The sequence below is a fragment of the Thermothielavioides terrestris genome, chromosome 5 (assembly GCF_000226115.1).
Source record: "Thermothielavioides terrestris NRRL 8126 chromosome 5, complete sequence".
Classification (NCBI taxonomy): Eukaryota; Fungi; Ascomycota; class Sordariomycetes; order Sordariales; family Chaetomiaceae; genus Thermothielavioides; species Thermothielavioides terrestris.
Window position 1 is genome coordinate 394,515 of NC_016461.1, and position 12,909 is coordinate 407,423.

Genomic DNA, 12,909 nt, shown 5'->3' on the forward strand with positions numbered 1-12,909 from the left:
TGTGCCCAACGCCCCGGCCTTCCGATGTTGAAATCACGCCTCCTCCCCGCCATCCTCCGCCGCCGTTCCACCACCATGGCAATCAACTATCGAAAATCGGCCCATACGCGGCGATCCCGCGCGTCTCAAGGCTGTACACCAAACTCTTGGTCATCTTCGCATTACTGATCACGCACACCGCGTCGGCGCCAAAGTCCTTGTACAGCCGCAGCACGACGGGCAGCATATCGACGCGGCCCGAGACCTTGGAATCAATGATGACGGGCTCGGCATCCATGCGGCGGACCAGGTCCAGCGTGCGCTGGCCGTACGTCTCGAGCGGGCTGCGGGCCTGCCAGACGACGCGCATGGCGGGGCGGCGCGCGTCCTCGATGAACGACAGGCACGGCCCGATGCCGGAGCCCGTGGTGACCACGACGATGCGCTCGAACATGCGGAACACGTAGCCGAAGCCGTAGGTCGGCACGCCGCGCGTCCACAGGTGCGCGGGCGGGCTGGCGATGGCGGCGCGCGTCCAGTCGCCCGCGCGCGACACCAGGCACGAGAAGCGCGTGGCCGGCGCGTCGAACTGGTCCGTGAAGCTGGCGAAGCTGTGCCAGTCGGCGAGCGGGTGGCGCGCGACGCTGATGCCCTGGCCGAAGCGCACGCTCGTGTGGGCGAAGTGCAGGCGCACGGCGTGCGGCGAGAGCGGCTCGGCGACCACGGGCACGCGCCGGAGGAGCAGCCACGGGTGGATGGTGGCGAGCGTCAGGAGGATGAGGATCCAGAAGGCGGGAAGGTGGAGGAGGAAGCCGGCCAGCGAGGGCTGCTGCGAGCCGAGCAGGAAGAGCAGTGCCCAGAAGAGGGCGAGGATGAGCCAGTTGGAGAAGCGGTGGGTGAGTTCGAAGTAGTCGTGGCACTTGGCGCGGAAGGCGGGGTGGGCGACGATGATGATGGCCAGGAGGAAGGCGAGGACGATCCAGATGAGGACGAGCGCGGCGGTGGCCAGCGGCGAGGGCGTGAAGTTGTACGTGTAGACCCCCGCGAAGCCGATGTACCAGACGCACGACGCCACGCCCGTGCCGCTGTGGACGCCGCCGAGGTGGAAGATCTTGCAGGCCAGGCGGCGCAGCCTCATTGGGGCGGACCGCGGGACGGCGCCGAAGGTGAGGAACAGCATGTTGACGACAAGCGGGTGGCGGCAGAGGCCGCAGACGGCGAGGTTGATGGCCGAGGCGTTGACGAGGTCCAGCGGGGCGGCGCCCCTGGCCATGAGGACGATGAATCCGATGGCATTGCCGATGAAGGCGAGGCTGAAAAGGCGGCGGTAGACGTTGAGGGCGGTGTATCGGATGAACCCGAAACGTTTCTGCGAGAAGTCGTCGACTTCGCTGAGCTGGGCCTCGAGGTCTGTTGACGACGCGGTCGAGCACGTGTGGCGATGACCTTTTTCCTTGACGATGGAGGATGTCGAAGTGGATGAGTGTCTCTTCTCGTTGGTTGAGCACGCCGTCTCGGACGACGCCGATGACTCGGACCTCGTGTGGGTTTGAGTGTGGGCGCTCGCAGGGGCTGGGATGGCCTCCTCCTGCCAAGGAGCTGTTGTTGTCTGTTCCATGGTGCTGACTCGACAGAGACCGGCATGAGTGTGGTGTCTCGTCCGACTGGCTGAGGGTTTCAAAGCCCATAGCTATATGTGATGGGTGCTCCGGCCGCCGGCTGACCCCGACTCGCGGAGTTTCCCATGCCGCCCAAGGCGATCACTGCCTGCCCAAAACCATATCCGGGCGGCTCATGAGGGGGACGACCTGCATTGTGGAGGTTGGTGATGCATGTCAGTGACGAAGCATCGCCGACGATTCGTCCGTCACTCGTAGGGGAGCTGGTGGTTGGCGCCTCGCATGGTGGCGGCCGGAGTTTCTTCCCCCTCTGCCGCTCTCTTGTCTCCACTTGATGGACCAGTCATGGTGGTGCGTGTATGCTTGATGGAACTGGAACACGGCATGCTCTCGGAGTCGCGCGGGACAAAAGTGATGCGGATGGTCCACCGGCACAGCTTGTGGATGCCAATCGGAGTTTGCTGCCTTGGAGTCAAAGCCGCGCCCATGAGGCTTCGGGTCCCCTCACCAGCGATACAAAAATGCTGGAATCATTTGATACCAAGACCGATCGGCCAGTCGGTTTTACACGCTGGCGGTCTGTCTCGTGCGTGAGTATCGGGACAATGCCCGAGCTGGAAGCCCAACAACCGTTGTTCGCGGATGCGTTCTGTCGAGAGTTGGTCAGCCTGCTTTTAGTTTTCTTTCTGCGGAGCTCCGGAGCGCGGACAAACTCTGCCGGCTAACCACCGCGTCATGGTCATACCCCACTCCTGCAGACGTCGTTTAGATCTGGCGGCCTCCACCGCATATCATGCGAAAAAAACTCCTGCCAAGTGACGCCGTTTCGTTGACGAGGCACTTGGAAATGCAGGTGTGTGCACGCAAGATAAGGAGAGGCGTTTGCAAGGCCGTGGTGCCCTGTGACGGCACTGCTGGTCAAGCGTGCCGGGGCGGAACGGTTGTGTGGGGCACAGGCCTGCCCCCTGGCGCTCAGGTGGGTGGCGGCTTCGAGATGAAGAGGAGGATTTTTTTCGTCTGCTAGGCCGTTTGTCAAACCGGGACCTTCACGAGCCCACTGCGGCGATGCACCTCCCTACGACGCCATGCGACCAAGCCTTTGGGGGCCCCGCTGTGCGAGTCGCTCTGGATTATTTTGGTCGCGGCACGCGCCATCTGAACTTCGTTCCTGGAAACGGGTAAGACAACAGCGCTCTGAGGGCTCGAGGTCGGCTTGGACGGCGCAGAATCCAAGACGCCCGTGCCTTGAGTGCCGGCGGCAGCGGAGGCTCATCTGCGCTTTGGGTACCACAGCAGAAACCGCTAGAAACCTGAAGTAGCTGCAGCCGCTCCAGACGTTCTCCAAGGGCCGCGGTGAAACGGCCAAGCCCCTGAGCCTTTAGTTCTTGCCGTCCTAAAGGCTAACTCACCTATTCTATAACGCCCTTCTTTCGCTCGGCATGCTGGCCACCGGCGCCAGCGGACCCAGGAGCCCTTTGATTTCTTCATGTCACAGTTAGACCATCGAGCCAGGCCTGCCGCGTACTTCACCCAGCGTCGTATGCACCTCGCTGTGCCATCGACCGCCAGCCGCCGCCCCACCATCCTGCAGCCCGAACTGCGCAGCTGCAATCAAACACAGCGCGGCTTGCTATTGCTAACGCTCGGTCGACTCCTGCCTCGGAAGCCGTCCCATGCCCAACTCCCGCGTATTTCTCGGTCATTTTGGAGTTGGATGCAGCGGGGCTCCATCCGTCGTCGTTTCTTCCGTGATGTTGCCATACGATAGGTCATCACTTCGTTGTCATTTCATATCCCGCCGTCGATTGAGTCGTCTGCTCCGTGCCCTGGTCCCTGGTGCAAAGCGGCGGGCCCTTGAAGGCTGGAGCGAGCGGTAACATCGATGAAAGCCCCGCAAGGGGAGCCAAAAGTCAAAAACGTACAACACAGGGGATTCCCCAGTCGTCACCGACCTGAGTACTAATCCTGCGGTCAGTAGCTTATCGATGGGAGAGCGGACGGGATCCCGAGTTCTCTACTGCCTGTGGTCGTACGTGGTTGTCGGAGGTCGCGCCGCGCTCCATAAAGCAAGCGCCAGCTCACCCGCAGAGGTCAATGGCTCTCAACCTAGGTTCAGGGGTTGGTTTCCAAGAATGACACGACAAGAGCTTGCTGTCCAAATGGCCGAGGAGTCTTTCTTCTTTGGTTGAATCTATACCCTTCCTAGATTACTTAGTACACCGAGGCTTCCCTTTTCCCTTCTTTCCTTTGGTGTTTGTTGATGCTGACCCAGCCGGGATGCTGATCGCCCCGTCACCGCCCACCGCATACTCCGTCTCATACATGCACCTCCCAGCCGGGCAGTTCGCATGGAACACGAGCCCGCCTCCGCCTGCGATACCCGTCGCTCCGCCCGGCGCCACCAGCCCGAACGCGCCGGCCTGCTTCCCAATCAACTGCCCCCGCCTCGTGTACGGCCCCTGGATGCTCTCCGCCGTGGCATACCGCACATCGTAGTCGGCCGTGTTGAAGCAATGCGACGAGTAACACAGCGCAAACCTGCCCGGCCCGAGCTTGACCAAGCTGGGCGCCTCCACCAGCGGTCCGTCCTCGGCCGCGTCGCGATCCAGCAGCGTCACCGGCTCGCCGACGACCGTGACCCCGTCCCGGCTGTCGACCCGCTGCAGGCGGATGGGCGTCGGGCGGCCGGGCGCGTCGCCGTTGCCGCACGGCCCGCCGGGCCCCGCGGCGTTGCCGTCGACCTTGTACAGCACCCAGCGCGACCCGTCCGCGTCGTCCTCGAACCCGGCCGGGTCGATCGCGCCGCCCTCGGCGACGGGACAGGCCAGCGGCGTCGCCAGCGGCGCGAACGGGCCCGTGATGTTGCGCGCCGTCGCCGCGCCCACGCAGTGCCGCCCGCCCGCCGCCGCGGGCTGCAGCGCCGCGAAGTAGAGCACGAACGAGTCGGTCGCGCGCAGGTAGTGCACGTCCGGCGCCCAGATGGCCGGGTCCGGCGTGCTGGCCCAGCTTGGAGGCGTCGGAAGCAGGTCGGTGTTGCTGAGGTACGTCCACGGGCCGGAGGGCGAGGCGGCCTTGGCGGCCTGTACGTGGTGGCCGTTGCCTTGGGTGGCGAAGGCGTACCAGGCTCGGGTCTGTGGATCGTACGTGATGGACGGGTCGGGGAAGTCGAGGTTGCCCAGGGTGGCCTGTGGCGCGGCCTGGGATAGGGGTAGCAGGGAGACGAGGGAGAGAAGGAGGAGATGCATGGTGAGTGAGGGTGAGAGATGAGGCGAGGGGTCGTCATGGCGAAAACAACGGAAGCTGGTGGCGACTCGGACACGGCCTGAAGCTTATATGGCTCGGTTGGCCACCCGGCTGGACGTACATCGAACCTGGTGTAGTGGATAGAGTTCAAAGACAGGACATAGCCCGTATAGTTTCATCAGTATTTGCTACGTGTGGAATACACCACCAACATGAGTGCACACAGCCAACGGTGCATGCCTCGCCCCCCCGGCCTCGGCTTTCGGTGGCCCCCACGGATCATCTTCTTGGGCGCGGTAATGCTGAGATCTGGCGAGGGGTTTCCTTCTCGGGTATATGCTGAGCCTTGATTGGTGCTCCCATATCCTGAAACGCCAACAACCTGGATGTTGGTCAGCGGCAGAGGGCAACATTAATGCTTCGGCATTCAGCGATCAGCATTGGCCGGTCCAGCCGAAAATGCGATTTCAGCCGTGAGCAATTTTCAAGGGACACGATGGCCTGGCCTATAAAGAGTTCCAGCCGCTGTGTAATCGTCCACGTATGCTCGCAAGGGGCGCTGCATGGCAGCCCCCAAATTGACTCCTGTCAGACACAGAACGATGGTGCTCCTGTCATGCTCCGCCATCCGCAGTGGCTAGCCGCCTGACTGGGAGCTCATCCATTGCTGCCTGGGGGTTCGAAAGGCTTAGTGTCTTATTTTGGTGCAGCCTTACAAGCCTCACCGGGATATCGGGCGACTGTCTCGGTAGGATGGCACTGGGTGCGAGCCAACCGTTTGGCTGCGCCTTGCTGATGGATTCCGCCCCTGTCCTGGCCCAAGATCATGCTGGGGCTGGCCACAACCAGAAAGTGATTAAATCCTATTATTCACTTCTTGCAGAGTAACTGACTACCTAGGTATGTTACGGGCAGAGTACATGCACAAGCGGTTCTGTATTGCATTTAATCGCGGGATTCTTGATGACGGCGCTGGAATTCTGTTCGATTCGATTAAAGGACCAACTTACCATCTAACATGAGTAGAATTTCCCATCCCCTTCCCTTCGGGCCGCCAAACCTGCGTAACCTTCCCAATAGGGCTGCTGACCCCGACTGGCAGGCCAACCTCCGCAAGCTGAACCACCCACTCTTGCCTCTTGACATCCTAGCAGCTCAGATCCCGCCTCACCAACGTGTAACCGACCATTCCGCCTTTCCCGTCCTGACCGCCACCTCGTCAAACCCTCTCACCCCAACATTGGGCAGACACGTTAGCGATGTATTATTGGTCGCGACAGGAGTTTTGATTGGCCTGCCGCCTCTCATCTCAGCACCTGGGTTACCCGCAAGATTGACTGCTTACCTTGGCATGGGTCCTAGGCTACCTGGTCGAGGCAGCTACCTGGTCGAGGGAGAGAGCTGCAGTCTCCGACAACACAGCATAATCCTGCGTAGCCTCTTCCTGTCCTGGCCAAGCACTCCCCAGCTCAGGCTCACTTGGTGTTCTCATCGTCACGTCCTCAGCGCAGCCCAACATGATGAAGGTGTTCGATTCCGAGGGCGCCGCGTCCGCGTTGGCCGCTACCACGCTCGTTCGCAACGGCCCTGGTGCATGCCTGTTCCTGGCCGCGGAGCCGCTTTACTAGCGGTTTGGCCTGGGCTGGGGGAACAGTGTCTCGGGGTTCATCACGGCTGCCTTCACACCCGTGCCCGTCCTCTTCTACAAGTACGACCAGTCCCTGCGGAAGAAGTTCCCGTTGAAGTTGCAGGCTTTGAATAGCTGTAAGATGGACATTGTCGCTCTAACCTGCGGCGGGAACCCACGGGGATGGGCTGGCTGATCTGTGTTCATGTGTAGTTGGAGGAAGAAGGATGGAGATTGCTGCTGCATGCATGGATCTAAACAAATGGGACTTAAGTACCGAGAGATGTCCTATGCAAGTCACTTACAACTTTAGGATGACGATGAGAAAAGTGTTCCCTGACATGCTAGATGAGTGAGACCGAGACTGGTTCTGCGGCAGACTCTCAAGCGAGGTTCCTAACAAGTCAAGCCCACCCAACTCAATTCAATTCAAGTCAACGCAATTCAAGGCAATTTGACCCGGTTGTCAATCAATCCTGGGCCTGTGATTGACTCGTTCGAATGAATCGATTCGATTGCCAAGACCGCATAAACTCTCCGATATGCAGGACTAGCCACCTCAAAGCGGCAGTGAAAAACCTAGCCCAGTGCATGACACTAACGCCCAGATGCATGCTCTCTTGCTGCCATGCCGAATTGTTTGCTCAACTAAACTAGTTCGTTCTGGCCCTCTTCCGAACCTGCCCAATCCCGCCCAATTCCCCCCCACCTTGGAGAGTTGGTGGCGCCCTAGCCCGGTCGTTTAGCTCTGAAGCCATGAGAAGTGCGCTCACATTTCTCAGATATTTGCACTGTACTTTACCAGTGTGTCTTGGGCGCTTAGAATTGCTCTTTAGGAACTCACGAACCACACCCAGCAGCAAGTAGACCAACTCGCTGACGGAAGACATGGGAGATCACTGTTTGTGCCGATGTAACTGGTCCATTTCGTAGGAGAAGGCGGAAGGCAGAAGAGTGACATCCGATATGATGATATCAAGGGAAGTGATAGAGCATGGTGATACGTTGGAATGACACAATAGTTATACAAGTAACTGATCTGCAGCTCCAGCAAGGCGCGATTCCTGCAAGGAGTTCCCCGTACTGTGCAAGGGTCCTGCAACGGGTGAAAACAAAATCCCATGGCAAACAAGATCTTCATGCCCGAAGACCTAATGTATAATTTTTGACCCCTCATGACAGCTTTGTCGCAGGGCCCTTCCTATCTCACGCCCCATTTGCGAGATCCTCGTGAAACGCACTAACAACATGGCTCTCCTCTATGTCGCTAGCGGTTTCTCCTGGAGTCATGTCGCTGGGGTGGTCGTGCTGTACTACGTGCTCCTCGCGTGCTACCGTCTGTGGCTTCACCCGCTCGCTGGCTTCCCAGGGCCCAGGCTGGCAGCAATCTCGAGATGGTACGAAGGATACTACGACCTCGTTCTTGGCGGGAAATACACGCTGAAGATTCGAGACTTGCACAAGCGATATGGTAAGGTGAACCTCGTCGTTGACGAGCCCGGTTGCTAACGTGACGCCACGTCGAACAGGCCCGATCATCCGCATCAGCCCGCACGAGCTGCACGTCAGCGACCCGGCATTCAATGACACTATCTACCGCATGAATGGGCGTTGGGACAAGTATGCGTGGACGTACGATGCCACTGGAGTCCCCAAGTCCACCGTATTCACCGTGGGTACGTTGATACCTGTCCTTAATCAGGAATCCGTTCGCGCCCATTGATCATGTTCCCATAGACCACGACGCCCACAAAGCCCGCCGGGCCGCCTTGGCGCCCTTATTTTCCAAGGCCAAGATTGCCGCGCGTCAAGACCTTATCCATAAAAATGTGGACAGGCTCTGCCAGCGGATCTCGGATCTCGGCGCGAAGACTTTCGACCTCGGCGCGGCCATAAGCGCCTTGGCAAGGGACACAGCGAACGAGTTCGTCTTGGGGAATGAGTACGGTGAGCTCAACGCGGAAGACTTCAATGTCGCCCTGTCCATTGCGGCGCTGGGCGCGGGGGCGATCTGGCGCACTACCAAGTTCATCCGCTGGTTTGGTCCGGCGCTGCGGTCGATACCTCCCGCTTGGGCCATGAAAAGAGGCGACGAGGGCACCAGGTCCTTCTTCCGCACTCGCCAGGTGCGTTATATGTCATGCCATATAGGTAATCACTTGAGTGCGACAGGGTGCAATCGCTAACAAACGGCACACTAGCGATACGAGCGGGACACGCGAGAAGTCCTCGCCGCTGCGACATCGCCCAACTCCGAGAGCAAGCTCCAGAACACGTTGGTCCATGCTATTGTGAATTCAGATCTGCCGGCCAGCGAGAAGACTTACCAGCGTGTCTGCGATGAAGTCACCACTGTGGCTGTAGCCGGGTTCGAAAGTACGGCCAGCGCCTTGAGGCTGATTCTCTACCACGTGTTCTCCAGCGACACGATCCTTCAACGGCTCAGGCGCGAACTCGCCTCGGCCGCAGCCGCGGCCGGATCCTCGGAGCCAATCCCGCTGAAGACGCTCGAGCAGCTGCCCTATCTCACATCCGTGCTCATGGAAGGCCTGCGCCTGAGTCCCGGCATCGCGACGCGAACCGCGCGCATCACAGACAAGGACCTCGTCTACGGCAGCTGGCGTATCCCCGCCGGCACGCCCGTCGGCATGACCACGCTGCTGATGCACACCGACGAGCAGAACTTCCCCGAGCCGATGCGCTTCGACCCGGACCGCTGGGTGGACCCCCGGGACCGGAGGGCCGCGGAGAAGGCCTACGCTCCCTTCTCGCGGGGAACCAGGATCTGTCTCGGCATGCAGTGAGTCTGTCCCGTCCCGGCCCCCTGCTCAGTCAAGATGTTTGATGGCTAAGCTAATGGCCTGCGCAAGCCTTGCTTGGGCCGAGATGTATCTGGTTGTCGCTGCCCTCGTCCAGCGCTTCAATTTCACCTTCGAGGGGGTCACGGCGGCCGATTTTGAGTTCCAGGCGGACAACTTTGGCATCAGCACGAGGGCGGGATGCCACTTGATTGCTAAAGCCAGTCCTGCGGAGATTGGGGTTGTCGACACCGCTTGATTTTGCAAGCTATGGAGGCGGTTAGTAAGAGCAATCTATTCAAAGGTAACGGTATCGCCGTCACTAGCTTGGCACCGCAGTCAGAACATACCTTGGGCTGGGCCAACCGGCCCGCAACTCTCATACGCTATATTTAGAAGTGCTTAATCGCCAACTCCGGACTCATAGACGATGGCCAAATTCATAGTCATCTATAGTGAGAGAAGGAATAATCCACACGCCTTGCACGTTCTGACCACCGGACTTGTCGTGGGGGAACGGTGCCGAAGTCGCCTGGTTTGGGACAGCGGAAGGCTCCCCGAGGAGCTGGCCCAACAGCGACTCAGGGTGGGCCCGAGGATCGCAGGCACGCCGGAGACCGGAGAGATTATGACTGGCTCAAGCGGGAGGACGACCCGACTGAGGCGGACTGGCAAGCCGATTCAGCGCAGTTTAGATGTTGATACCTTAGGTACTCTTGCCAATGCTACCGGAAGCTGTATGGAGGGCCTGAGACACCTCCCAGCTGAGCATTTGCGGCAAGTACGCCAGGAGTGATTGGTGACCAAGTAGTAGCTTGCTGACAAACATGGTACGCACCCCAAACCCGCCGATGGGATTGTCTAGGTACGCTGTTGAATCACGGCGGTTCAGTCGCCACATGCTGTAGGTATACCACTGTAGGGATTGAAACTCGGCGAGGCTAAGCAGGACCGGGGCCATGCCGTACCTTCATAGCGGCCATGCTGCTCGGCCTCCAAGTGACAAGCATGAGTGGAAGACATGGTGGGGTGTCGGCTTGCCCACGATCGATGCAACTCCCTTTGTTTCCGTGCGGAGAACAGGGCGGCTCTTGCGCTATGCTCTCGTTGGCCAACCAATGTGCCGATCCTTTCTCAAATAGCCGGCCAGCGCAACCTAGTCCTTGAGCAGATAGTGCTGGACCCACGCCGGCGGAGTCGTGCTTGGGCTCGTCCAACGCCGTCGTCCTAGCCTAGCCCTCGTCGACCGGGCCAGCCAAACACCTCATGGCATCCGGGCGACCCCATTACCGGGCTACATGTACATGGGCTACATTAACGCACGCTAAGAATGCATAACTTTGAACTAAGCTTTTTTCGGCAGGATTTACCATGCCGCAGCAAGGGCGGCACGCTGTCCCGTTGTTTCAGTTCCGGGTTGCCGGATTTGGCTGACACTCGGCTGTCCGAAGCCTCACTCGGCCTGGCTTCTGCCTTCACTGCGACGGTGCCCGCTGGAGCGGACCAACGGACCGAAAATGCTACGGTGCTTCCGAAAGAATGAAACCATGATGGACCACGGAAACAAATCCGGCCGCCATTGCCGCCGCGATCACGCCGCAGTTTCGCCGTCAGCAACGGGAGGCTCGCCGCAGCAAGTACTTAAGTGAACGCCAAGTCTCTTCTTGTCCGAGACTTGTGACCTGAGCACCGCGCTTCACCCTCCCATTTCTCGTCCAGGCCGTGTACGGTGCGTTCAAGATGCCTTCGGTCGTCCTTTCTCTTGCTTTCCTGGCCGGCAGCGCCATCGCTCAGCAGAGCGTTTGGGGACAATGCGGCGGCATCGGATACAGCGGACCGACAAGCTGCGTGAGTGGGAGCTGCTGCGTCACGCTGAACGCCTACTATGCGCAATGTACTCCGGGGACAGGCTGTGGCGGCGGTGGTAGCGGCACGACATTGACCACTAAGACCACGACCACAACCGCAACCGCCACGCCGACCGGCGGCGGCGGCGTCGGCAGCGGCAAGACCCGGTTCGCCGGCGTTAACATTGCCGGCTTTGACTTCGGGTGCGGGACGGACGGCACCTGCAACACCGCAAAGGTGTACCCGCCGGTGAAGAACTACCCGCCCGACTACAATCACCCCGACGGCGCCGGCCAGATGCAGCACTTCTACCGGGACGACAACATGAACATCTTCCGCCTGCCCGTCGGCTGGCAGTACCTGGTCAACAACAACCTCGGCGGCAGCCTGGACAGCACCAACTTCGGCTACTACGACCAGCTCGTCCAGGCGTGCCTCAGCACGGGCGCGTACTGCATCATCGACATCCACAACTACGCGCGCTGGAACGGCGCCATCATCGGCCAGGGCGGCCCGACAAACGAGCAGTTCGCCGACCTCTGGCGGCAGATCGCGACCAAGTACGCGAACCAGCCGCGCATCTGGTTCGGCATCATGAACGAGCCGCACGACGTGCCCAACATCAGCACGTGGGCTGCCACGGTGCAGGCGGCGGTGACGGCGATCCGCAACGCGGGCGCGACCAGCCAGTTCATCTCGCTGCCGGGCAACGACTGGCAGTCGGCGGCGGCCTTCATCAGCGACGGCAGCGCGGCGGCGCTGTCGGCCGTCAAGAACCCGGACGGCTCGACCACCAACCTCATCTTCGACGTGCACAAGTACCTCGACTCGGACAACTCGGGCACCCACACCGAGTGCGTCACCAACAACATCGACTCCGCCTTCGCCCCGCTCGCCACCTGGCTGCGCCAGAACAACAGGCAGGCCATCCTCACCGAGACCGGCGGCGGCAACACGGCGTCGTGCCAGACCTACGTGTGCCAGCAGCTTGCCTACTTGAAGTAAGGGGATTGATTCCTTCCGACCATCGTTTGCCCTTTTTTTCACGTTTTGTCTTTCGCATGTGGGAGGGACTGTTTGCTGACCGTCATAACCCCCCAGCCAAAACTCGGATGTCTACCTTGGCTACGTCGGCTGGGCTGCCGGCTCGTTCGACTCGACCTACGAGCTGGACCTGACGCCCACTCAGAACGGCAACTCGTGGACTGATACCGCCCTGGCCAAGGCTTGCTTTGCGCGTTAAGGGTGGAGTGGGTGGTCGTTGGGGGTGAATAGCGGAATGATGACGGGGATGAGATGAGCGGTGCGAGTACCTACAAACATGTACTGTACATACATATGAGAGTTATTTTGAGTGTTAAACTCTAAAGTATATCCTCATGTAGCGCCGAATATCACTGGCGTCTCCTTGAGGGCACGCCGTGATCAATATTTCGGATTCCGGGAGCTTTTACGTCTGCTTGGAGATGATGTCCCCTCGGACATCCTCACTTTCGAATCCTCAGTGACCACATGCCGTTTGACCCCTCGACCATGAAGAAGCTATTCCGTGATTGCACCTCCGCGTCTTCTTGCCATTTACTCGGGCTCCGCATACTCGTAGATCGGACTCGGGTGGAGGCGCGCCATGTGCCGGTCCGTGCGAGGACCCTGCTTCTGGGGATGCTTGGCAGGGTGTCACGGGTAGCAGCCCGCGCCGTTCCGTTGGCTCGGGGAGGGGGGGAGGTGAGGGGGCCGCAGTCGAGGCTCAACCCCGCATGATCCAGGAACAGATTCGGCTGGTAATTGTATTGCC

The 12,909-nt window shown here is 60.0% G+C and overlaps 5 protein-coding genes across 5 annotated transcripts; 3 read left to right on the forward strand and 2 right to left on the reverse strand.

Annotated features, from left to right (window-relative positions):
- Positions 1–67: 67 nt before the first annotated feature.
- THITE_2096959 (uncharacterized protein) lies at positions 68–1,597 on the reverse strand (the record flags this gene model as incomplete). Its single annotated transcript, XM_003656194.1, has 1 exon — positions 68–1,597. One exon carries the CDS (start codon positions 1,595–1,597, stop codon positions 83–85), a length of 1,515 nt encoding a protein of 504 aa, XP_003656242.1. The 3' UTR covers positions 68–82.
- A 2,079-nt stretch (positions 1,598–3,676) lies between these two features.
- THITE_2131460 (glycoside hydrolase family 43 protein) lies at positions 3,677–4,843 on the reverse strand (the record flags this gene model as incomplete). Its single annotated transcript, XM_003656195.1, has 2 exons — positions 3,677–3,704; positions 3,867–4,843. The coding sequence occupies 2 exons, from the start codon at positions 4,841–4,843 to the stop codon at positions 3,677–3,679; spliced, it is 1,005 nt and encodes a 334-aa protein (XP_003656243.1).
- Positions 4,844–6,358: 1,515 nt separating this feature from the next.
- Positions 6,359–6,664, forward strand: THITE_157532 (uncharacterized protein; the record flags this gene model as incomplete). The annotated part of the gene is made up of 2 exons (XM_003656196.1): positions 6,359–6,415; positions 6,470–6,664. The coding sequence occupies 2 exons, from the start codon at positions 6,359–6,361 to the stop codon at positions 6,662–6,664; spliced, it is 252 nt and encodes an 83-aa protein (XP_003656244.1).
- A 1,052-nt stretch (positions 6,665–7,716) lies between these two features.
- THITE_2057681 (uncharacterized protein) lies at positions 7,717–9,525 on the forward strand (the record flags this gene model as incomplete). The annotated part of the gene is made up of 5 exons (XM_003656197.1): positions 7,717–7,939; positions 7,998–8,144; positions 8,206–8,594; positions 8,670–9,268; positions 9,339–9,525. 5 exons carry the CDS (start codon positions 7,717–7,719, stop codon positions 9,523–9,525), a joined length of 1,545 nt encoding a protein of 514 aa, XP_003656245.1.
- Positions 9,526–11,006: 1,481 nt separating this feature from the next.
- On the forward strand, positions 11,007–12,357 carry THITE_123205 (glycoside hydrolase family 5 protein; the record flags this gene model as incomplete). Its single annotated transcript, XM_003656198.1, has 2 exons — positions 11,007–12,115; positions 12,216–12,357. The coding sequence occupies 2 exons, from the start codon at positions 11,007–11,009 to the stop codon at positions 12,355–12,357; spliced, it is 1,251 nt and encodes a 416-aa protein (XP_003656246.1).
- Positions 12,358–12,909: the final 552 nt, after the last annotated feature.